General features: G+C 42.6%; 1 protein-coding gene across 1 annotated transcript in view; it reads left to right on the top strand.

Annotated features, from left to right (window-relative positions):
• Positions 1 to 25480, top strand: part of Pex1 (peroxisomal biogenesis factor 1) — a 42606-nt gene that overhangs the window by 1512 nt on the left and 15614 nt on the right. The window contains exons 2-13 of the mRNA XM_006991212.4: positions 5491 to 5634; positions 8528 to 8611; positions 8991 to 9105; positions 9204 to 9970; positions 11411 to 11530; positions 14221 to 14344; positions 14733 to 14842; positions 16406 to 16488; positions 17581 to 17713; positions 21639 to 21735; positions 23103 to 23273; positions 24522 to 24676. Of these exons, the coding sequence (XP_006991274.1) occupies positions 5491 to 5634; positions 8528 to 8611; positions 8991 to 9105; positions 9204 to 9970; positions 11411 to 11530; positions 14221 to 14344; positions 14733 to 14842; positions 16406 to 16488; positions 17581 to 17713; positions 21639 to 21735; positions 23103 to 23273; positions 24522 to 24676 (2103 nt within the window). The remainder of the gene's footprint in view (positions 1 to 5490; positions 5635 to 8527; positions 8612 to 8990; positions 9106 to 9203; positions 9971 to 11410; positions 11531 to 14220; positions 14345 to 14732; positions 14843 to 16405; positions 16489 to 17580; positions 17714 to 21638; positions 21736 to 23102; positions 23274 to 24521; positions 24677 to 25480) is intronic.

Here is a 25480-nt window from a genome sequence, read left to right on the forward strand (position 1 = left end):
TATATGCCATCACCACCTGGCACCCTTTGTCATTTCTGATGGAGATGCTCAGTGTACTTTCAAATCCCAAACTCCCCACTTAATGAGTTTAGAAAAATGCTTCCTTATGGTAACTAAGAATTTGATCCTGGTGTGGTTGCTACCTTAGAATCATTGCTGTTTAGAAATTTGATAGTCTTGGTCTTCTTTTTTTTTTTTAAAGATGTGAAGTATTCTTGAGATTTGGTTCAAAGATATCTTTGAAGTTGAAATATTAACAGCCCTGAACTAAATTGCTGTTTCTTCTAAGTCTGTATCAGCAGAACAGGTCAATCGCCCTTGCCACTATTAAAGGAATATTTGTGTTTTATGGGAAAATAGCTTAAAAGTTATCCAATATAATTGCAGTGCTTAGAAATAACTACTACTAACAGTTGGGATTAAGTCTCCCACACTTATCTCTAATCATTATCTTTTATGGAAACGAGGAGCTATATACACATGCACACATATAGTTTATGTCCGGTTTTTTGTTTTTTTGGTTTTTCTGGTTTGTTTTTTTTTTTGAGACAGGGTTTCTCTGTGTAGTTTTGGTGCCTGTCCTAGATCTCACTCTGTAGACCAGGCTGGCCTTGAACTCACAGAGATCCTCCAGGCTCTGCCTCCTGAGTGCTGAGATTAAAGGCGTGCACCACCACCACCCGGCCTTGTGTCCTGTTTTTGTATGGTGTTACTATGACTTTTATTTTGTTTAGAGATCATAATTTTAAGTAATTAATTGGCTAATTAACTAATGCTACCATAAACTGGCCATAATATGTAGTTGCTCACTGTGATTAACGATTGAACTCAACTTTTAGAAATTTAAATGATAGCTGTATTTTCTAAGACAGTAAAAATCATTGTTTTCATTTCTGGTTATTTAGGATTCTCAGATAATTGTGTCTTAGGGTTTCTATTGCTGTGATGAAACATTGTGACCGAAAGCAAGTTGGGGAGGAACAGGTTTATTTGGCTTATGCTTCCACATTGTAGTCCATGATTGAGGGAAGCCGGGACAGGAACTCAAACAGGGCAGGAACTTGGAGAAAGGAGCTGATGCAGAGGCCATGGAGGGGTGATGTTTACTGACTTGCTCCCTCTGGTTTGCTCAGCCTACTTTCTTACAGAACCCAGGACCAGCAGCCTAGGGATGGCACCACCCACAATCACTAATTAAGAAAATGTTTTGTGGGCTCACCTCGAAGCTGGATCTTCTGGAGGCATTTTTTAAAACTGAGGTTCCCTCCTCCCACATGACTTAGCTTGTATCAAGTTAACACAAAACTATTCAGCACAAATTGGGCAGGAAGGCATAGGTAGTCATTAAAGCAGAAAGGCTCATGAGTTGAATTATCTCGTTTGAGCTGAAGCACTGAGGGTGTAATTCTCATAAAAAATGGGAAAAAGTAATGGGAGAAGTTATAGCCATGGCCTTCTGGCCTTTTTCCAGCTTACCTCGAGCTTTATCAGAATATCAGAAGACAGATATTCTGGTTCTGCCACAAACTCACTGAACCAGGATCTTGAGAACAGATTTTTAAAAGATCTGTAATCAATCTTCAGGCTGCTTGGATACGCAGAGTTGAGAGCCACGGGTGTAGAGCCATGAAAGGTTAACAGTGAAAGGACCTTACCTACTCTCGAAGTCCGGGGAACTGGAGTCCGGGGCCCGTTCCATTTTCCTGCAGCGTTTGCCCTCGCCTGCTGCACTGTGTGGCGGCTGCACTGACCTGCTGCTGTTTCTCACCTGACTGATCTCCTGCCAGCCCGTGTTGGGTGACTGGCTCTATGCTCCCCCCAGAGTCTCCCTTCTTTCATACAAATCCATGCCTTTAACAGTAGTATAATCCTCCATCTGCATAGCTCTGTGGGTCTCTGTTGCCCATATTTGTGTCCTTTTCAGAATTTCATAATTATCTTCATATGACATGTCTCATTTGTTACATACTATTTTGTTACATGCTATTTCAAGCATGTCTTCCTTTGTTCACCCAAGTCCTTCTTTAAGGACTGGGTGCCAAGTAGATATTTAACTTAGTTCTCAACCATTACTGGCCAGCCCTTACTCCTTTCTAGGTTTTCTGTTATTAGGGACAGTCTTACTATGCAGCCCTGGCTGGCTTGGAATTCTCTATGTAGACCAGGCTGGCTTCAAACTCACAGAGATCCACCTGCTTCTGCCTCCTGAGTTAACAGTATGAGCCACCATGCCTGGTCTCAGAGAATGTTTTTAATGTGTATAGGTCCCTGTACACTGTACAGTTCTTTGAACCATCATGGCCCCTATCCACTAGATATGAGTAATGTCCCCCATTGTGACACCCCAAACCATCTCCAGACACAGCTGTCCTCAAGGGACAGTCACTCCAGTTGAGAACCACTGCTTCACTTCAGTCACCTTGTGTATATTTTCAGCTCAGGATATGCTGTGATTGCAACAGGAGGATTAATTCTGACACTGAATGCAGAAAAGGAATCTAAATCTCACCCAGAAATTGCCATACACAGACTTGTCATTTCCAGTGTTAGCAAGAGATAGCCGAGACCTTCGACCTGAACATTCCTCAAGCATTTGAATCCATGGCTTCACCTGATATTTTCTTTTGTGGTAATATTGATAAAACAGTGTGGATCAAAGCAAATAATCAGGGCATCTCTTGATTAAATTCCCAAGAGGGGCTCCGTTCTATTACTTCTCTCCTACAGAAGGCTTCTGTGGTTCAAATGGAAATCAGTATAAGAATCAGCTTAGAACATTAGTCTGCCAACTCTCACTGAGTGTGGATTGGGGCACTACACAGCTAGGAACTACATTTTGACCAAATAAAGTGAGACGTTTTTCTTGTTTGATAAGGTTGATTTTCTTTTCTTTTATCCTCCCTTCCACCGGGATAGCAGATATTTTAGACATTTCAGAATGTACTTCATATTTCCTCCTTTAATGTCTCTAGTTTTAAAGGTTTCTTATGAAATAGGGGGAACTGGATTGTAATATCATCGACTTGTGAAACCCCATAAATAAAGCCTAGGGCTCTGTTACCTTTGCCCTTATAACCTAGATAGTAACCTAGGACTTTTGACTCCAAAGCCAGGGCTTTCTTTTACTTAATCAAATTGTACTCGGTTGAATGATTTTTGCCAGTAAAAACAGTTGGATCATTGTTTAGAAATTGTGAAGAAGAATTATGCAACTGAAGGACACACAGTGACCTCTTTTTTACTTTTCAAGACAGGGTTTCTCCGTGTTTGCTATGGCTGCCCTGGAACTCGCTCTATAGACCAAGCTGGCCTCGAACTCAGAGCTCTGCCTGCCTCCTGAGTGCTGGGATTAAAAGTGTGCACCACCACGCCTGGCAGTCAGTGACTTTTTTATGTACAAAAGTTTACTAGTATGTTTGAGCACCATGTTGCCTCAGAAGGGACTCCAGTATTCTTTGCCATTGTCCTGTTTAAAGAAACATGAAGTACTGAAATTTGGTGTAAATGAGAGTTTAGTGTTCACCATTTTAAGGTTAATGGATTTATTTTGCTTTAGAGAAATTAATAACATTAAGCTTCCTAAGATAACAAGTCTTCAGGACTATTCATCAAAGTGCTGTGTTTTTTTGTTTTGTTTTTTCACTAAGAAGTAGTAAATGTGTGGAAATGCTTGCAATTCAGTAGTAAATGGGCAAAACATGTTAATCTTGTCGATAATATGCAAACGCATGAACCACTGATGGGTTAGCAAGAAGTACACAAAATTGTTCATATTGTTGTGTTTTTGTGAAAGGAATTTGTCTCCTTCCGAGTGCATACATTCCTCAAGATTCCTATAACGAGTGTAATTTTTTTCAGAGACGGGATCTCACTATGTAACCCACACTGACTTTGACTCACAGCTCGCGTGCCTTAGCCTCCAAGTGTAGGTCCACAGACACACACCATCCCTGGTGGCATCCTTCTTTAACCATAGAGGACATTGGTCTTTGAATTCTCAGCCACAAACTTACATATTACATTATTTGCATGTGTTTGCTGTTCTCATGTATTTTTAATTTTAAAGATTTGTTTTGAATTATGTGTACATCTGTCTACCTGTCTGTCTGTCTGTCACGTGAAGAGGCCAGAGCTGGATCTCTACAGGCAGAAGTGTAGCAGTGCTCTTAACCCCTGAACCGTCTGCCAGCCCCTGCTTACACTTAGGTCTTCCTGTAGGTTATGACCTTTGTTTGTTTGTTTTGTCTTTTGAGACATGATCTTACTGTGTAGCCTTGGCTGGCCTGGAGCTCACTATGCAGACTAGGCTGGCCTTGAACTCATAGAGATCGGACTACTTCTGCCTCCCAAGTGCTGGGATTAAAGGCATGTGCTACCATGCCCAGGCAGTTCTATGAACTTTAAAAGTCATTAAGAAACTGCATAATATAACATTTCAGGAGGGAGGTACAAGAAATCACTAACAATAATTCCCTCTAGGAACAGAGGTCTGTCTTCACATTTTAGCTTTTTAAATTTTTCTACTTTTACCATGTGTTGCTCAAATTTCTAAATGGTCTTTTAATTAAAAAACCCGGAGCCAGATATTGGGGTAAATGCTGAAAAATCAGAGAGACAAAGGAGCAAGCCACTGCCTCGTCTTACCTCTAGGACTCCTCAGCCTGAAAAGGCTTCAGTTCCTGTCTCCTCACACCTTATATACCTTTCTCTGCCCAGCCATCACTTCCCTCCTAGTGCTGGGATTAAAGGCGCATGGTGATTCCCAAGTACTGGGATTAAAGGTGTGTGCTACCACTGCCTGGCTCTGTTTCTCTCCTAGACTGAGTCAATCTCATGTAGTCCAGGGTAGCTTTGAACTCACAGAGATCCAGATGGATCTCTGCCTCCCAAATGCTAGGATTAAAGGTGTGTGCCACCACTGCCAGACCTTTATGTTTAACTCTGTAGCTTGCTCTGTTCTCTGATCTTCAGGCTAATTTTATTAGGGTACACAATATATCACCACAACCATGTGTACTTATTACTTTTTAAATAAATTTGTTCATCAGTAAGAGATTAAATATTACAGCTGATTGGTGTTTCATAACTCTAAGCTGTGTTATTATATATTTTTAAATTTTTGTTTTATTGTATCTGTGTATATTTGCCTAAATGTATGTCCTTTTTTTCTTCTTTGAATTATTTAAAACACATACTGAAAGCCTGTGTAAGTTCATTCAGTTCCCTGTGGTATTGTGAATTCTGAAGCACTTGAATTAGACCATAAGACTGTGAGCAGATTGGCTTTGTGCACAACCTCACCACTACTGGAGGTTCAAACTGACCATAGTTTGTTTTTTTTTTTTCTTCATTACAAATGTGAATAAAGAATATAATTATTTACAGCACTTTTTTTTTGGCTGTATGTATTATAATAGTTGCTTATCTGAATCTGGGAGAAACATAAAAACTTGTTAAACCCTTTCTCTTTCCCATTGTTTGGATAAATAGAATCAAGCTATAGAAGTAACCTGGGATCGCCAGCCTACCTACTTGAGCTGGGTGGAAGGCAGACATTTTAGTGATCGAGGTGAAAATGTGGCCGAAATTAATAGACAAGTTGGTCAGAAACTTGGACTTTCCAACGGGGAGCAGGTAAGCATGAGGTTGATGGCCATGGCGTCCCTTTACTGTGGCGTCCTAAAGCTCAGGACTTTGAGGGGCTGATGATTTGTGTGCTATTATAACTATATTTGTTCATCTTAACATGCCTCCTACTTGATATTGTATTCTAGTTGCTCACTTTCTGGGCAGTGTTTGTGAAACTGTTTTCTTTTTTGAGTTAGTGTGTTTTCTTCCTACTTGAGAACTTCATTGTCGTTTTGTCACAGTTTTATTATTCTGTGTGTGTATGTATGTGGTGGGATGGGGTGAGAAGGGGTGGGCAGAGGGAGGTCTAAGAGCATGCTTGTGGAGGTCAGAGGATGCTTGCAGGGATGCATTCTCTGTGTCACGTGAGTCCCAGTGATTGGACTCGGTGCTGAGGCGTCATGGCGGCTCCTTCCCCACTGAGCTGTCTCCCTGGCTGGCTCCATTTGACCTTACCTTCTCTCTCCGTCTGTCTGTCTCTCTGCTCCTCCCCCCATGCTGTCTTTCCCTTTCCATGTAGCTGGTGATGACCTCTGAACTCTTTGGTCCTCCTGGGACTGTAAGTGTGTACCAGGACCCCTGGCTTATTAATATTTTCTAACATAACTTCTAACCTTCCATGATCTTACTTGGCTAAAAATAGCACTTCAGTGGAGAGTGGTCTTTTCCGTTCCTGTCTTGCTCCTGAATGCATGTGCATACTATGGACCACAGAGCATAAGGACTTGTGTCTAATTTTTGTTATAGTATGTTCATCAGCTTATTAAGTCTAAGAATTTTAAATATTCAGTTTAAATATTCACTTAAACTTTGATTGAAAGTAAAAAATTTCATTTTTCCCTTCCTCTCAACCCAACCTCAGAATGGATGTTACTGTTTGTTGAGATCCAACAAGATCTTTAGGATTAAATGAAAAAGCTGGTATATATTTCCTGTCATTTTTACTCCGCAGAGTATATCACATACCTTTCTATGTACGGTCTTCACTGGGTATAAGCTGGGGTTGCTTCCGTGAGCACACACGAATGCCAAGCTCTTTGGATGTTTGCATCCTTACTATAAGATGGCATGGTATTTGCGTATAACTTCTGCCCATCATCCTATATGCTCTAAGTCACCCCGAGAGACCGAGAATACCTAATTCAATGCCAGTGCTGTGTAGACAGTTGTGTTGTTTAGGAACACTGCCAGACAAATGTTAATACAGATGCAGACTTTCCTCCATCATTGTCTCCCCACACTGGTTGCATACCATGGCAGGGCAGGCGAGGCTGGCTAGCCCCCAAGGCCCGCGGGTCTTGTTTTTCTGAAGCTACTTTTGTACTTTCTCAGAATCCTCAGTAGCTTGGGCATTTCTTTTGTGAATGCTTGGGGCCAGGAGTGCTTCAGACCTGGGAGTATTTGCATAGCCTGCCCACATCCAAAATTCTAAATCGTGAATTGCTCTGAAATGTGAAACTCATGCTCAGAAGCTGCATATTCTAGAGGATTGAAGATTCAGGACTCACTATGTCTGGAGGTGACATTATATTTAAGGTCTCAATAGATGAGGCCAATTACCAGTTTCTCACAACAGAATACAAGAGTGCCACAGTTTTTTAACATATTCTGAACTCATGATGGTTTTATTTATGCGTGCTGTTGATAATTAAAACGGATCATTCATGAGAGGTCCATAAACCTTCCCGAGGCTTGTGTGTAGAACTGTAATCTGTGTGATGGAGGGAGTGTGAGGGTGCATATGAGCACACATGCGTGTGGAGATCAGAGGTTGACGTCAGCTGTTCTCCTTAATTGCTTGCTACCTTAGCTTTTCTTTTTATTTTTAAAGATTTTTTTTCTTAATCGTGCCCAAGTGCAGGTATGTGCATGTGAGTGTAAGTACCCACAGAGGCCAGAAGAAAAAGTCAGACTCCCTGGAGCTAGTGTGGCCATCCAGCATGAGTGCTGGGGACAAACTCTGGTCGTCTGGAAGAGCAGCACCTGCTTCTGATCGCTGAGCCATCTCTCCAGCCTTTCCGCCCTAGCTATTAAAACAGGGGCTTTCACTGAACCTAGGGCTTGATAATCCACCTAGCCTGGCAGGCTGGCTAGTCTCAGGGAGCCGCCTGTCTCTGCCTCCTCGGTGCTGGCCTTACAGGAACCATTTCTCATGGCTGTTTTATGTGGGTGCTGTGAGTCCAAACGGAGGTCCTCAGGCTCACACGGCAAGCACTTTCCAGACTGAGCTGTTGCCCTAACCTTTAGATGCTTACCTTCTTTTTTTTTTTTTTTCCTTGTTTTGTTTTTTGAGACAGGGTTTCTCTGTGTAGTTTTGCGCCTTTCCTGGATCTCACTCTGTAGACCAGGCTGGCCTCAAATTCATAGAGATCTGCCTGGCTCTGCCTCCTGAGTGCTGGGATTAAAGGTGTGCACCACCAACGCCGCCGCCGCCACCCAGCAGCTAGTATTCTTAACCACTGCTCCATCTCTTCAGCTCCTCTTCCTCCTTTCTCAGTAGGTCAGACTATACTGTCAGGGCTGGCCTTGAACTCAAGATTCTCCTGCCTCAGCTCCCAGAGTAGCTGGAATTACAAGCACATGGTATCTCACTCGACTCTTACACTTCTTTCTAGGAATTATCTTTATTTTTGCAAACATGTTGTACTAGGACGTTCCTTTGTTCTATCGTTCATTGTGAAACAGTTTTTCCTAAACTATTGAGTACATATCAAGCCCTAGCTAAGGACACATACTTAATATTTGTTATCTGAAACATGGGAGAGGGAAGAGAAAGAGAGAAAGACACAGAGACAGAGAGACATACAGAGGCAGAGAGACAGTATCTTACCAGAGAGGCCTATTTTCTAGAGATAAAGAAAAATCTCATAAAAGTAATTTTGCATTTCTGATTTTCCAGGTGTTTCTCAGGCCATGTTCCCATGTGGTGTCTTGCCAACAAGTTGAGGTGGAACCCCTCTCAGCAGATGACTGGGAGATCCTGGTAAAGAAAAACCATGCCAGCTTCCTGTAATATTAAACCACGTCTCAGCACAGTAGAGACTTCTGGGCGTCTTTACGTATTCTGAGTTAGTCTGGGTCATGAGGATGACTCGGTAGAAATCTGATGTATAACATGAGCACTACAGAGGGGACAAGCGTGCCGATTTGGGGTGAATTCTAATAAGCAGGCTTTAGCTTCTCTTGACACAGAATAGAACAAGAGGAGGATAGCTGAGATGCTGGGTCCGCCGTATGTGTCCCACAGCATCGTGTATACTTTAGATATAACAATACACTTTAGTGAAAGAGGGGGGATCTCCATGCCAGGCATGGAGTGGTCCGAATGCAGCCGGTTTGACCTTTCTCTCTGTTGGTCCTAGGAGCTGCATGCCATTTCTCTGGAACAGCATCTTCTGGATCAGATTCGAATAGTTTTCCCTAAAGCCGTTGTTCCCATCTGGGTTGACCAGCAGACTTACATATTTATCCAAATTGGTAGGTGATATTGTAATATGTGTTGTCCTTTTCCACACTGGAGTACCAAGTCCGAAGCAGAAGTGAACATGTACTAATGGGCTCTGTTTTCTACCCAGTTGCTCTGATGCCAGCTGCCCCTTACGGACGGCTCGAAACTAACACTGAGCTCCTCATTCAGCCAAAGACACGCCAGGCCAAAGACAACACATTTCCAAAAGCAGGCGATGCACACGGACAATTTCATAGTTATGGACAAGAACAAAAAGAAGTGTCAAAAGAATTGGAAACCAGGCAGCTTCTCATGAACCCGGAGGCCGTCGCTGGGTCTAATGAAACAGACCCATGCGTTCCCAGTGACTCAGCGTGGAGACCATACTGGTGGACTGTGCTAGGAAGCATGTTTTCTTTCGGGCCTGACAACAAACAAGAGACGTCCTGGGGATCACTGGAAATCAGTGCTTTCAAAACCATGCAGTCCCAGGCAGTTCCTCTAGAGGGCGTTTTCAGAGTGAGCCGAGTTCAGCCTCCTAGTGCGCAGGGCACGTCCGCTACCTCTGTGTTTCACAAACACGGCACCATTCATGTGTTTCCATGGGACCAAGAATATTTTGATGTGGAGCCCAGCTTTACTGTGACCTATGGAAAACTGGTTAAGGTCTGTTCTCCAAAACAACAGCAAGGCAAAACAAAGCAGAGTGTCCTGTCGCCTGAAAAAGAGAAGCACCGGTCAGAGTCGCCAGATCAGAAACAGATTGGCTCAGCCCACGCTGAGGAAGCTGGCGAGACCTGTGTGTTGAAGGTGGTCTGGAATGGACTTGAGGAGCTGAAGAATGCCACAAAGTTCATCAGAAGTATAGAACCTCTCCACCTTGGGAAAGTCTGGGTTAGTATGTGGTTTAAAATTTGGGGTAACACACACACACACTACAACCAACCTGCTGAGAGCGAGTCTCTAAAAGTGTCTGTGTGGAGGGGCAATGCCGCCAGCCCCCCCCCCCCTTTTTCTTAACATAGTATTTTTATTGATTATTTGGAAATTTCTCATAATGCTTCCCCAGTCACATTCACTTCCCAGTCTCCCAGGTCCACTCCCACCCTTGTGACCTCCCCCAAAACAAAACAAAACAAAAAACAAAAAGAGGAAAGAAATGCCAGGTCCAATCCCTGGGGCGTAGTCAGACTCCCAGGGGCGAGCCCCTTCCCCAGCCCGCCAGAGCCGACACCCGAAGCTGCCCTGCAGCTTTCCTCTCAGCCCTTCTCTGTGTCTTTCAGCGCTTACTAATATTTGGGGAGATAAGAATTTTGGGGCGCTGGAGAGATGTTTAAGAACGCTTGTTGCTTTTGCAGAGGAGCCGGGCTTGATTCCCAGCCCCCGTGTGATGGCTCGCAGCCATCCGTAACTTCAGTCCCAGGGCATCCCGTGCCCTCTCTGGCTTCCGTGGCACCAGGCCTGCCGTGAAGTACAGACACACACACACACACTTCTTCAGAAGCTTTTAAAGAAACTTTGGACATCTTCAGTGAGATGAAATTTAAAGTGTACAATTTAATGTGTGCAAACGTTGTTAGTAGTGTAATATTGTGTGATCATTCCCATAATCTAAGTTGAGAATATTTTTCTTAATGGGGGTGGTAAATTTTACCCCTTGCTTTTTGGACTGAATTTGTACCCATGGCAGATTGTCTGTGATTAGGTTGAACTACTCTAGCTTTTTCAGTGGTCTCAACCTTCACAAACAGACACACAGACACACAGACACACACACATACACACACACACACACATACACACACACACACACACACACACACACACACACACACACAGACTTCTGAAGTGGTTATAAACTATTGCTACAGTCTTGATGTTTATGTCTCCCCCAAACCAACATGTTGAAATCCTTCCCACAAGGTGATGGTGTCATGAGATGAGACCCTTGGGAGACCATTAAGTTATACGGCTGAAGCCTTGAGTGCAGCTGATGTTCTTACGAGAGACGCCCACTCGACCTCCTTCTCTGCTTCTGCCAGGGGAGGACACAGTAAAAGTGTCCTCACATGCATGGCCATGAGGAGAGCCTCACCAGCACCAGCTCTGCCAGTGCCTTGACCGTAGACTTCCCAGTTTAGGAAACAGGAATGAATCTCTTGTTTGTAAGCTACCCAGGACATGGCATTAAAGCAGCTAAGCAGACTAAAGCAACTATGAATTACTGTTATGATTGCAGGATGACTTAGAAGTAATATCAATATTTAGGCTATGAAATATTTTAATCAGTCTTTGAACATATTTATATTCTTACTATTTATTTTTGAATTGCAGATCCCAGATGACCTGAGAAAGAGACTAAATATAGAGCTGCATGCAGTAGTCAGGATAACTCCACTGGAAACCACCCCTAAGATCCCAAGATCTCTGAAATTACAACCTAGAGAGAACTTAGTGAGTCCAAATATATGTTGTATCAAAATTCTTTTATGGATGTTACAGAGTTTCTCATTGTTCATTAATAATAATGTCCTTTTTTATTGTGTTAAAAGTCATGTAACATGGTATTTTAACCATTTTCTTATATTCATAATGCTGTGCATCTATAACCATTTCCAAAATGTTTCTGTCACCACAAACAAACACTCTGTGCCATTAGACAGTGACCCCCACTGAGCACCTGAAGTCCACGTCTATCTGTGAGGTTACTTCTTCTGATACTGTGGAGAAGTGGAGTCAGTCAGCATTTGACCTGTGTATCCGACTTACTTCATTTCACATGTTTTCAATGTACCTCCACATTGTGGCATGCATCAGAACTTCATTCTGTAATCTAGTGGGTAATATTTCATTATCTACACACACACACACACACACCACTAGACTTTTTCTTTTGGGCCACCAACCTGTAGTGCGTAGCCATTCCAGCTTTGATCTGGAAGTTCCAACCCCCATTGAGGCTTCGGTAACTGTCACGCCTACAAGGCGGGGCCGAGAGAGGACCCTGAAGACCCGAGATCCGGATGGGTCAGCTCTCTTGGTTCCTGGACCCTGGTGCTGGAGGTAGACCTAGCAGAGTTCTCCAGAGAACACAGCCGGACTGCGCCACGCCTTTCCCAGACCCTGTAGCCTATCCCTTCACTTGTAAGTTACCCCACAAAATAAACCTCCCTTTTAACTACGTGGAGTGGCCTTAATAATTTCACTAATACCAACCAGCTCCCAAATCACGACACAGAGACTTATTATTAGTTTTGAATGCTCAGCCTAGCTTAGGCACATTTCCGGCTAGCTCTTTTAATTTAAATTAACCTGTTTCTCTATCTCCTCTTGCCTCGGGGCTTCTGACCTTCTTGCTTCTGTAGATCTTACTTTCGCTGCCTCTCTGTGTCTGCCTGGCTTCTGGCCCTGCATGTCCCTCCTTCTCTCCTCCTTCTTCTCTCATTCTTCCCTTCTCTTCTTTCTGAGCCTAGATGTCTCCTCCTGTTTATTCTCTCTGCTCTCCAGCCCTGCCTAACCTTTCTCTGCCTGGCTATTGGCCATTCAGCTCTTTATTAGACCAATCAGGTGCCTTAGGCAGGCAAGGTGAAACAGCAACACATCTTTACATAATTAAACAAATACAGCACAAATAAGTGTGATACATCTTTGCCCAGGTAAAATAATATTATACAACACACACTCGTATTTGTTTATCCATCCAGGTATCCATGGACATTTAGATGGTTTCTACTCATTGGCTCTTGTGATTAATGCTGCAGGGATCAGTAAAGTACAAGTATCTATCTGATTCTCCATTTTCTGTCCTTTGGGTGTATACCTAGACGTGAGACTGTAGATTTGTGGGCCAATAACATGCTTAATTTAAGAAGCAAAGAAATTGTTAATAAGCAAATATAGATGTATCCATGCAAATATGGGTATTCTGTCTTCTTTTTAGGTTTTTCAAGACAGGGTTTCTCTGTGTAACAGCCATCCAGCAACTCACTCTGTAGACCAGGCTGGCCTCAAATTCACATAGATCTGCCTGTCTCTGCCTCCCGAGTGCTAGGATTAAAGGTGTGCACCACCATGCTGGGCTCTGTCTTTTTTTTTAATTGATATTTTGAAGTTAGGGTATAGCTCCGTTGGGTAGTGTTTGTCTAGCATGCATGAAGTCTGGTTCTGATCCTCAGACACATAATCAGGAATGGGGATGCATACCTGTTGATACCAGCATCTGGGTGGTGGAGGCAGGAGGGTCAGAAATTCAAGTTCACCTTCAGCTCCACAGAGAGTTCAAGGCCCGCCTAGGCTGCATGAGAAGATGGTGTCCTTTCTTAGTTAGCCGCCTTTTGGTAGTGATCGAGTTCTAAACTGAGTGTAAGCGACACAAAGAGAAATAACAGAAATAGACCTGTTTGAGAAATGGGAGAGTACAGATTGACTTAGCTGGGAAAATAGTCATTTTTTATATGATTTTTGTGTGTGTGTGTGTGTGTGTGTGTGTGTGTGTGTACACATGTGGGCTCACAGATGTGTGTGCACGGCGTGTAGAAGCCAGAGGGTAATCTCTGCTCTCATCCCCTAAGTGCCATCCACTTCGTTTTTGGAATCACGGTCTGTCATTGGCCGCCATGCGGCAAGCACACTCTGCTCAATAGCCAGCCTGGGGCCTGAGGGATCCGCCTGCCTCCTCACCACAGAGCAGGGACGACAGCCAGCCATGGGTTATCACACCTGGACTTCGTGTTTGTTTTGATGTTTTATGTTTTGTTTCTTGAGACAGGGTTTCTCTGTTTAGCCCTGGCTGTCCTGGAACTTGCTCTGTTCATAGGCTGGCCTCAAACTCACAGCGATCCACCTGCCTCTGAGCCTCTCAAGAGCTGGGATTAAAGGCATGCGCCACCACCCTCAGGTACTCATGCTTGAAAACTATCATCCCAGTCCCATATGAATTTTTATTTTTCTAGTAATATTATTGAATGTCAGTTATTGCCAGATGAGTTTTTAATTTTTAAATTAACTGAATTTTAATTTAAAAACTTTAAAAATAGGCAGTGGTTTTCTTATAATTTGTATTAACCTTTGAACAATTAAGACTGTACTCATTTAGTAAGCCTAGACTGTGGTACTTGCTTACTCTTCTGTCTTTTCTCTGGCAGCCTACAGATGTGAGGGAAGAAGATGTAAAAACCGTGTTCTCGTCATGGCTACAGCAGTGTGCTACCACTATGCTTCCTTTGGTAGTCTCAGAGGAAGAATGGATTAAGCTGGGAATTAAAGATGGTGGGTAAAAGCGTTATTTTGTTTTTCCTGTTGAAATAATTATAACATCTAAATTTTTTGTTTTGTTTTGATTTGGTTTTTCAAGACAGGGTTTCTCTGTGTAGCTCTGGCTGTCCTGGAACTCACTCTGTAGCCCAGGCTGGCCTCGAACTCACAGAGATCTGCCTGCCTCTGCCTCCCGAGTGCTGGGATTAAAGGCGTGTGCCACCACCGCCTGGCTAGCTTGAAAAAGAATTTTAATTGTTTTTCCAACTTACGTCTCATTTGAACAGTGAAACATAACAGTGTTAAAGAATGTCTTTAATTTAAATACATTTGATATTTAAAGTAAAATTATTCCCTCTTGGTTTCAGTTCTAACTCTCCATTTATCACTTTCTTCTTAATAGGGTTGAAAGAGTTCTCTCTGAGTATAGTTCATTCTCAGGAAAAAGGAAAGGAAAAAGGCAAGGCTGTCTTTGTGTTGAGCGCCATTCTGCTGCAGAAGATCGCAGTACAAGTAATTACACCCTATTGACATGTAATAAAGCACTGTCTGTCATCTGTGACTAGTCAAGTAGGGGTTTCTGTCTGGAAGCGTATATCCAGAACTGCATTAGAAACCACATGAGAAGAGTAAGGAATAACTTGATTTTAAATATTTTATCTAAATAAAATATTGATTTCTCCTAAATGTAAACATTGGTTAAGCACAATTAAGTTTCAGAATTACTGTTGATTGTGTAAACTGGTAAATGGGTCATGACTTAAAGTTCTATGTATTAAACAGATGAAGATTTAGTTTTAGAGGATTGATTTTAAAAGTTCATATTTTGGGGCCAGTGAGAAGGCTCAGTGGGTTAAGGTGTTTGCATACAAGCCTGGTGACCTGAGTTCAGTCCCAGGGAGCCATGTAAACGGTGGAAGAGAGAGCCAGTGCCACCGACGTTGTCCTCTGACCTCCTCGTGTGCACGTGAGCCGCCTCCTCATTGTAGTGCACACACACACACACACACACACACACACACACACACACGCACATCATACACCAAAGTTGTCCTCTGACCTCCACATGTGCACATGAGCTGCCTGTATACAGACAGACAGACAGACACACACACATACACACACACACACACACACACAGTGCACGCACACACACACACACATATCATCCACTGAAGTCCTCTGACCTCCACATGTGCACGAGCTGCCTGTATACAGACAGACAGACACACACACACACATATCATCCACTGAAGTCCTCTGACCTCCACATGTGCACGAGCTGCCTGTATACAGACAGACAGACAGACAGACACACACACACACACACACACACACACATCATACACCAAAGTTGTCCTCTGACCTCCACATGTGCACATGAGCTGCCTGTATACAGACAGACAGACAGACAGACACACACACACACACACACACACACACACACACACACACACACACACACACGTATGCACGTACGCACCCCAGAGTTATCTCTGAGTGCCACATGTGCACTGTGGTACATAAGCTACCTCCTTGTTGAGGTGTGCACACCCACATGCACACAAATAATTTAACTTTTTTAAAATTCACGTTTTCACCTGCCATTTTGTTATATTTTGACAATTGTTAAAGCTCTCCACTTCACAAATAGCACCTTACTTTTCTTCCTAAGTACTCAAGGTTTTAGGATATTGTGTCTAGTTCTATTTGCTGCTGTGGAACTGAAGCTGGGCCAGTCGTTGAGAATTTCAGTGGTTTGGAATTAGCCACGGTTTCTAAATTATCTTTGCAATGTGATTGAGGGAAAACCCTTCAGAAAGGTGCAATGTCAAAACTGTGGCGATTTAATTATGACACAGGGGACAGAACTGTGTCGTCAGACGGCTCCAGTCTGCCTGCTGCTGTCCATAACTACCTGTGTCCACGCGTGAGCACTGTGTTGGGGTTTTCAGGCCACAGTCTTGGGGACAGCATGCACTTTGTAACAGTTGGTGATTCTTTTTTCTGGGACTCAGGAAACAAGCAAAAGACCTAACTTTGAAATGTAAAACTGGCTTCTCCTTGCTGCTGTAGGTCCTTCTAGAGCCTATGATAAGAGAAGAAAACAGTGAGGAAATTGACTTTCTTCTTCCCTTTTTAAAGCTGAACTCTCTGGGGTAAGAGGTTACGGCCGAATTAGTATGTTTACAGACTGCTGTGGATTCTCTCTGGCAGGCTTCTATGTGCGCGTGGGACAGTGACCAGGGATTCCAATGGAAAGTCTCTGTAATGCATTGGGAGATAGTTTTCACATAGGTTAGAAATGTGCCTTGTCTCTTTAGGTAGCTAGTTTTATTAGAGATCCTGTTTCAAGAATTGACTTGTGAGAAAAAAAGTTAACCAAATACCACCTACCTGATCATTGTACTTGACCAAAACAGTAGTTATCAAAACAAATAAAAGCCTTTTAATAACTAAATCTAAAACATTGGTTGACTGGTGAAAAATATTTCAAATTAAGTTATTCCTTCACTGTTTTATTGTAATAATTAGGATTTTTAAATATTTTCTCTTCTTTTTAGAAAAAAAAATCTGAAAAAGAAGCTGTCTGCGTTTCTTTCTTTATGTACTAAGAGTGGCAGCCATAGAAATGTTAGCATGAAATTCATGGGCTTACACTAGGTGCGAGAGCGATTTAATTTCCTACCATTTAGTGAGAAAAAATGAAACCTTAAAGAAGATTAGGTGCAACAGTGTACATTACTATGAAGTAAAATCCCTTTGGATTCCACTCTCAGAAGTTTTTGTTCCATTTCTGTTTTCATGAATAAAATCATGGTAGATATCAAGAAATAGTGTTAGGTTCAGTGTTTGTATGACAGGTAGAAACCAGATTTCAAAGGGAAATTTAAGAGGAGCCAAGGCTTTGACTATCCCAATAAGCCCTGCTGAAGCACCTGTTTATGATAATATTGATGACCAAACGAAAATTGGGGGGTGGGAGTGTCTAGGTGTGTTAGCAGATCCAACAAGTGACCTTTAGAACAAAGCTGGTTACCGACCGTGCTTTAGATGTTAGACTAATGTTTTAGAGCCGCACATAAGCTACAGTATGTTCTTGTAAGTGCAGGAGAACTTCTGAGACTTTACCCCGTAAACATCGCTAGCTTGCTCAGGAAGGAGAGCATCAGCCTTCTATAGCTAGGTCTTACTGTAGGACTTTATAGCTGCTTTGGGCTTTGTTACATAAGAATTTTTGTGTTTTGCAGCGGAGTGAATTCCTTAGGTACATCCGCCATGGAGCACATCACTCACAGCCTGCTGGGACGCCCTTTGTCTCGGCAGCTGACGTCCCTCCTGGCAGGACTTAGGAACGGCGCTCTTTTGATCACCGGAGGAAAGGTACTCAGTTTAAATGTGCTCCTTTTCACGAGCTAGTAGCGTTTATCTCTTTGGTTTGGCTTATGTATTTTGAAGAACTCCTAACACATTATAGGGAAAGCAATCACACATTCATTAATATTTTTGTATGCCTGTTAGGTATGAGGGAAGTCATCATGAATTCTTATACCCTCTCTACCCTTTTCTATATCAATTGATAAGGTTAAATGATTTTTGGTGTCTAGGATATTGATGAGGCTGTGGATAGTATTGATATTTTCTGAAAAAATCCCACTTGGCTGTGGTGATTTGTGCTTGCTCTCATTCTGTTTAATTTTTTAATCTGCATTTATGGGAGACACTCGTCTACAGTGCCTGCCACTGTCCTGACTTTGTCTGATTTGACTCTCAGTGTATTATGGGCTCATGATGATCTGTCAAGTGTTGTGGGAACTATAAGTTGACTTTCAGTCATTCTTTAAATGCTTGGTAAAATCTGCATCAAACCCATCCCCACCTGGGGAGTCCTTAGTGCAAAGCTGTTAAATGACATATTCTTGTGGTTACAGGACTGCTTAGGCAGTCTGCTTCATCTTCATTGACAAGCACTTGAAGGTTTTAGAGGTTTGGTCCAGTTCTTCTACAATGTCAAATTCATGAGCGTAAAGTTGTTTGCTTATTACCCTTTGGTTCCAGGTTCCTGCAGGTTCTGTGTACTACCCTGTTTCCTGACACGGGGCATGTGTCTTCTCTTTTTAACTTTTTACTGTCCTGGTTGAGATCCCTGACCTCTTACAGAGGCTTGCTGTCTTATTCTCTACCAATGCTGTGTTACTTCCTGTGCCCAAAGACTGGTGTGTTGGGCATTGGAGAAATGTTTCATTGCTTCAAAGTGCTTACTGCTTTTGCAGAGGGCTGGAGTTGGGTTCCAGCACCCACGCTGGGTGGCTCACAATCACCCAGCACCCACATTGGATGGCTCACAATCACCTGTGACTCCAGCTCCAGATGATGCAGTACTCTCTTCCAGTCTCCTCAGGCACCTGCACTCATATGTACATTACACACACACTCACTCACACACACACACACTTAAAAATCAGTCTTTCACATAATCTTAAAAAATACACTCACCGGGCGGTGGTGGCGCACGCCTTTAATCCCAGCACTCGGGAGGCAGAGCCAGGCGGATCTCTGTGAGTTCGAGGCCAGCCTGGGCTACCAAGTGAGTTCCAGGAAAGGCGCAAAGCTACACAGAGAAACCCTGTCTCGAAAAACAAAAAAAAAAAACAAAAAAAAAAAAATACACTCAATCTTTAAAAACAAACAAAAACACAGTGTGGTCTTGATTAGTCATATTGCTTTTATAATTATAGAAATTTAAAGTTTCTTCATTTCTCCTCATGTCATTTAATAACTGTTTCCTATTGCTAGTCCAGTTTCTTTCTCCTATCTTACTTAAACAAAGAAACCATTCTTTGTCATTTTTTAAAAAGATGTATTTATTTTATGTATATAAGTGCTCTATCTGCATGTATACCTGTATGCCAGAAGAGGGCATCAGATCCCATTATAGATGGCTGTGAGCCACCGTGTGGACGCTGGGACTTGAACTCAGGACCTCTGGAAGAGCAGCTCTTAACCATTGAACCCACTGAGCCATCTCTCCAGCCCCTCTTTGGCATTTTTTAAATGACCGCATCATCATGGCAGAATATTTATTTTTAAAATGTCTTAGCCCACTGTCTCCAGAAGCAGTCTTTGAAGTCCTTCCTAGAGTAGGACAGTCAGTGGGAGAACGGAGGTCCTGGGTTTACATGTCATCTCTATAATGAGCTTGTTAGTGTTGAGTTCGAAGTTTTGTTTCTCATCTGTGTTCTTTGGGTTATCCTCACCTAAGGGAGAGGAAACATACAGGAGAAGTTCCTTACAAATGTGAAGTACTCCGAGCTGGAAGAAAAGGCCCTCTGGGCAGGTGATGATGATATGTCTGGTCTACAGTCCAGCACCCCTAATTGTTTTAGTCTTTGAAATCCATTACATTTAAATGTGGGCTGGGCAGTGGTGGCACACGACTTTAAGGGAGGCAGAGGCAGGCGGATCTCTGTGAGTTCAAGTTCAGCCTGGTCTATAGAGCAAGATCCAGGATAGCCAGGACTACACAGAGAAACCCTATCTTAAAAAAACCAAAACCAAACAAACAAAAAACTTAAGTGTGGTATTAATTCTATAAAAGATAATGATGATAGTACTTATTTGCTGAGAAACTCCAAATTTTAGGTTTCTTATGTCACATTTTGCTAGTAATCAAAACAAAATAGTTGAACTGATACAACATTGTTGGACTTCAGAGAAATGACAGCAAGAAGAAGTGATAATAGATTGAAAGAAGAAACTGATAACAGAACTATAAAGACCCAGAGGATTTGGACATGCCTAGTAGACACTTCTGATGTCATAATTCTGCTTCTTTCTAAGGCATACTAACAGATCACCGAACATGTCTTTGTTTGGATGTCTGTTCTGACTTGATGATGGCTACAAGTGGGAGGAGTGTAAATATAAAGCATAGAGAAGTGACTTTGGTTTCTTTGGTTAGTTTTAGTTTTTTGTTTGTTTGTTTTTTTGTTTTTTGTTATTTCAAGACAGGGTTTCTCTGTGTAGCCCTGGCTATCCTGGAACTCATTCTGTAGACCAGACTGGCCTGGAACTCACAGAGATCCACCTGCCTCTGCCTCCCGAGTGCTGGGATTAAAGACGTGCACCACCACTGCTGGGCAAGAAGTAACTTGTGAAACAGCTTAAGTAAAAACATGAAATTATAAAACTTCATTAATGATTTAGTTCTGTTTTTATAAATTTGTAGAAATACAGAATGCTTAGAAAAATGAAAAGCATTGAAACAGCTGCTCTATGGTGGAATGACTGACTACATACATTCTTTTCTTTCTTTACTAAGTATAATTGTTTTTAATCTTTGCATACTATTTTACAATGAGAGAGAACTAAAGCTTGCATTTGAATGCTCATGGATTGTAAGCCAGTGACGTGTTCTTTGTTCTTATATCAAAGTAGACAATCCTGGCGACTGAATTGTCTCTCAAGGGCTGTGCTCAAGGCCTGTAATCCCAGCCACTCCAAAGGCTGAGGCAGGGGGATCTTAAATTCAAGGCTAGATTGGCCAACATGATAAGACCTAATCTCATAAAACATGCCATATAATCATGTCCATCACAGGAAAAAAGGGTCTGAAGGTTGTACTCCACATTAATTGGTAGTCACAGTAATGGCTATAAATCATTAAGAAAGTATCAATTAAAATTACTTAGTACAAGATATATTAATAATCTACTTTTCTCATTAAATCATTGACATTAAATAAAAATATGCCATAGTTATTTCAAAATTATTATATATTTATATTTAATATATATATATATATTTTTTTTTGGGGGGGGGGTTTCAAGACAGGGTTTTTCTGTGTAGCTTTGTGCCTTTACTGGGTCTCGCTCTGTAGACCAGGCTGGCCTCAAACTCACAGAGACCTGCCTGCCTCTGCCTCCTGAGTGCTGGGATTAAAGGTGTTTGCCACCACCGCCCAGCCTATATTATATATTTCAAATATATATTTATATATTAGCCATGTCTTGTAACAATAAAGTATTATTTTTAATTGGTTTTAATTAAATGTTAGAAGTTGTATTAACCAGCAAGTGTAGAAATGGGTGTATTTCTGTCCACGCACTGTGATGAACATAGGGTACCTAACTCATTAGCAGAGTGAAAGGAGAGCCATAGTTAGTGGCACAGAACCCCACACGGCAACTGGATCAGTATCTGCGCATCAGTTGATGAGGCTGCATCTCGGCAGCCGCGGCACTGACAAGAGCTTCTTCCTTCGGTAATTAAATCTATTCAGAGTTCTGACGCAACCATTGTCTTCCAGGGGAGTGGGAAGTCAACCTTAGCCAAAGCCATCTGTAAGGAAGCCTGTGACGTACTGGATGCCCATGTGGAGATAGTCGACTGTAAAGCTTTACGAGGTAGGAATGAGCTTCAGCATAAATCCCCCTATCGTAGACAGGAATGCATTATTAGTGCTAGTAATAGATACAGTACTTTTAAACTTTTACTTGTGTCATTTAGTTATTGAAAATCCTTAGAAATTTGGAAGCTGGGCATAGTGGCTCACACCTTTAACCCCAGCACTCAGGAGGCAGAGACAGGAGATCTCTGTGAGTTCAAGGCCAGCCTGGTCTACAGAGCCAGTTCCAAGACAGCCAGGTCTACACAGAGAAACCCTGTTTTGAAAAACAAAAAAATCCTTAGAAACTTGGAGGCTTTTGGCCTTCTGATGTTTGTGATAAAATCCTTAAGACTCTATTTGACAATTTGATGGAAGCCATTTTTTAAAGTGAAAGCTCTACAGCCTGTGTTCCTGGAAATACCAACAAATGCCACTCCAAGTGTTTAGAGTACTCTGTTTAATCTGTAATGACCCTTGAATTGCTATGGGAAACCGGTGCATTTCAAGGCTGGGAGGGTAAGTGGGTGGCTTTGGGTGACAATGAGCAGAATTACAATTGACCTTGTATCACTTGCGTGTTTTTTAAACATTTCTAACATTTACATTATTATCTATTCCATTAAAACAAGAGGTTGGAACAGTTTCTCTTTGGACAATTAGCTTCTTTCTGGGTTTCTACTAACACCTGGCTCCTGGCTTGTCTTTATTGCTCATGTTTTTTACCTAGTGCATAATAAGAAAATAAAAAATCACATTGGATGGATGTATGAAATTCTCAAAAGATAAATAAAAATATGCATTTTAATGCAAGATAAAGATAGCTTTGAAAACTCAATACTTCCTTTGCTATAAAGGAGGTTTTAATCCTGCTTGAAGCCCCGTGAAAAAACCAACTTAGAACTAAGTATCAGCGGCCCTCTGCATTAGCTTGCAGACCTGTAAACTTTCTGTCTTCTGGAAATTAACTTTGTCCCATACCTGGAACAAACCTGAAACCAAGTGTGTCCTTCACATCTGGGAACTCCAGGGTCTCCAGCAACTGCTAGGGTGTGACTCAGATCCTGAGCCCTTACTCTGGGTTGTGTTTTTCTGTATCCTGCGTGTCTCACAACTGTCAGCCACCTGGACTCTGGACTGAGACTGAGTGCAGCAGATAAAGGTCGGGACAGCGCATCCCTTCCTTGTGATACACGTTGGCACTTTGAGTCTTTGGAGACTTATGAGTTGAATGTGTCGATGTTTATCAAGTTTTTGATTGGTACGGTAGTAAAACATGGGTTTAATTTTTTAGATAAACTGATACTGAGTTCTTCTGTTCCTTTCAAGAGGAACCTGAACTTCCGGTCCGTGGAATAACACTGACATCATATCTTCTGTGTGTAGGAAAAAGGCTTGAAAGCATACAGAAAGCCCTGGAGCTGGCTTTCTCAGAGGCAGCCTGGAGGCAGCCATCTGTCATCCTGCTGGACGACCTGGACCTCCTTGCCGGCCCGCCCACTGCCCCAGGACAGGAGCACAGCCCTGAAGCTGTACAGAGCCAGCGCCTCGCACACGGTAATGCGTCCCCTCCTGGTTAGGAGCATCCCCTCCTGGTTAGGATCCCCCCTCCTGGTTAGGAGCCCCCTCCTGGTTAGGAGCCCCCTCCTGGTTAGGAGCATCCCCTCCTGGTTAGGAGCCCCCCTCCTGGTTAGGAGCATCCCCTCCTGGTTAGGAGCATCCCCTCCTGGTTAGGAGCCCCCTCCTGGTTAGGAGTTTTTCACTTGTCAGTCAACAGTTTTCATTTCAATGGTAAATCTTTTTTTTTTTTTTTTACATTTTTATTAGTTCACTTGTGCATTTGTTAGGGTAGCACCCATGTGCCAAGTGTCCATGTGGAAGTCAGAGGACAGTTTTTAGGAGTCTCGTCTCTCCTTCCTCCATGTGGGCCTTGGAGAGTGAAGTGAGGTTGTCTGGCTCGGTGGCACATGACTAGCTGCGGCGCCATCTCGCTGCCCCAAAGCTGCCATCTTGAGGAAATAAGGTGTATGCTCGCTGTGTGTTCTTCAGGTCCTGGTAGCATTCTTCATGTCTGTCAGGAAATGGCAGAGCCAGGGCAGTGAAAACCCTGCCACTCATGGCAGAGCTGAAGCCAGCACAAAACACAGACAGGAGTGGCTGGCAGTGGATTAACGAGGGTTGCTCAAAGTGTGAGTTCTGTGTCTCCTGTAGACACCTGTTGACACCCAGACACCGCTCTGTTGGTCTCGTGTGTAAGGAAGTGCTGTACACAAGCTCCTAGACACCGCTCTGTTGGTCTCGTGTGTAAGGAAGTGCTGTATACAAGCTCCAACTGCCCTCTGTTAGTCTCCATGCAGGAAGGCTGCAGATCTCTGGATCGGGACTCAGAGATATGCTACTAATGCTTATTTCAGTTCTCATCTACTCAGACAAACTTCGCCAAGCCTTGAATAGAAAGAAATTATCCAGGAAGTGTTAGAAACACCATGCCTGTTCTGCTAAATAACTGTGATATAGTATGGACACTAATTGTCCTTCTAGAATATTCGTTGCTGAGATGCCTTTGTATTTCGGATTCATTTACTTTATAAGATCGGAGAGTACAGAACCTCAAAAGACACGTCCTGAGTTTACAGAACCTCCTACACTTCCTTTGATTCAACAGATAGATCAGTGAAGGGGTAGAATTAATGCTTTTAAAAACGGGAAGGAGCTGTTTCATCTTAACATTAGGTTATTAGTGAAATACAGCTTTAAATGTTCATGGTTTTTCCCTGAGCTTTATGTTGTATTGCTTCATTCTAGCTTTGAACGATATAATCAAAGAGTTCGTTTCTATGGGAAGTTTGATCGCGCTCATCGCCACGAGCCAATTCCAACATTCCCTCCATCCCTCACTTGTTTCTGCTCAAGGAATTCACACATTTCAGTGTGTCCAGAACATTCAACCTCCTAATCAGGTAATCTGAGACTTACAAAGGTTATTGAGCTGTGTTCTTTTCTTAGAAATTGCTTTTGTTTTCAAAGTTACTGCTTCTAGGAAACTGTGCATATATTTAAGAGCAACATGTGCAGTTTGTGAGCACAGATTATACTCATCTGAAATGTTTCGTTCTTGCTAAGGAAATGGCTTTCTTGAAGTCAGTGTCTCTTTTGAATGAGGACGAAATGGAATGTAGACATCTTTTCATTTGATGAACCATCCCTGCCCCCTTTGGGACCTTATGCTCACCGAGCATGTAGTGACCATGAGCAGAGGACATGTGCTCAGGCTAGTAGACACTTGGAGACACTAAAGAATCTTAAGATTCTCACCCAGTGTCTACTCTAAATGTTCAGACTCTTTGCATTTAACTGTTATGAAAAGCAGAAGTATTTACCCGTTATTCTGTGTCACAGAGGGCTGAGCTCTGTAGTAAAGAGCTCACAGTGGTGAAGAGCTTGCCTAGCATGTGCAAGGACCCTGGGTTCAGTACTCAGCACCAAAAAAGAAACTAAAGAATAGTGATATTGGTTGTCTGAGTTAGGGTAACCATTGCTGTGATGAAACACCATGACCAAAAGCAGCTTGAAGAGGAAAAGGTTTATTTCACTCATAGTTCCATGTGACAGTTCATTGTCAAAAGTAGTGAGGGCAGGAATTCAAACAGGGCAGGAACCTGCAGGCAGGAGCTGATGCAGAGGCCGTGGAGGGTGCTGCTTGCTGGCTTGCTTCTGTGGTTTGCTCAAACAGAACCTAGGACTACGAGCCAAGGGATGGCACC

Source organism: Peromyscus maniculatus, chromosome 3 (assembly GCF_049852395.1).
Source record: "Peromyscus maniculatus bairdii isolate BWxNUB_F1_BW_parent chromosome 3, HU_Pman_BW_mat_3.1, whole genome shotgun sequence".
NCBI lineage: Eukaryota > Metazoa > Chordata > Mammalia > Rodentia > Cricetidae > Peromyscus > Peromyscus maniculatus.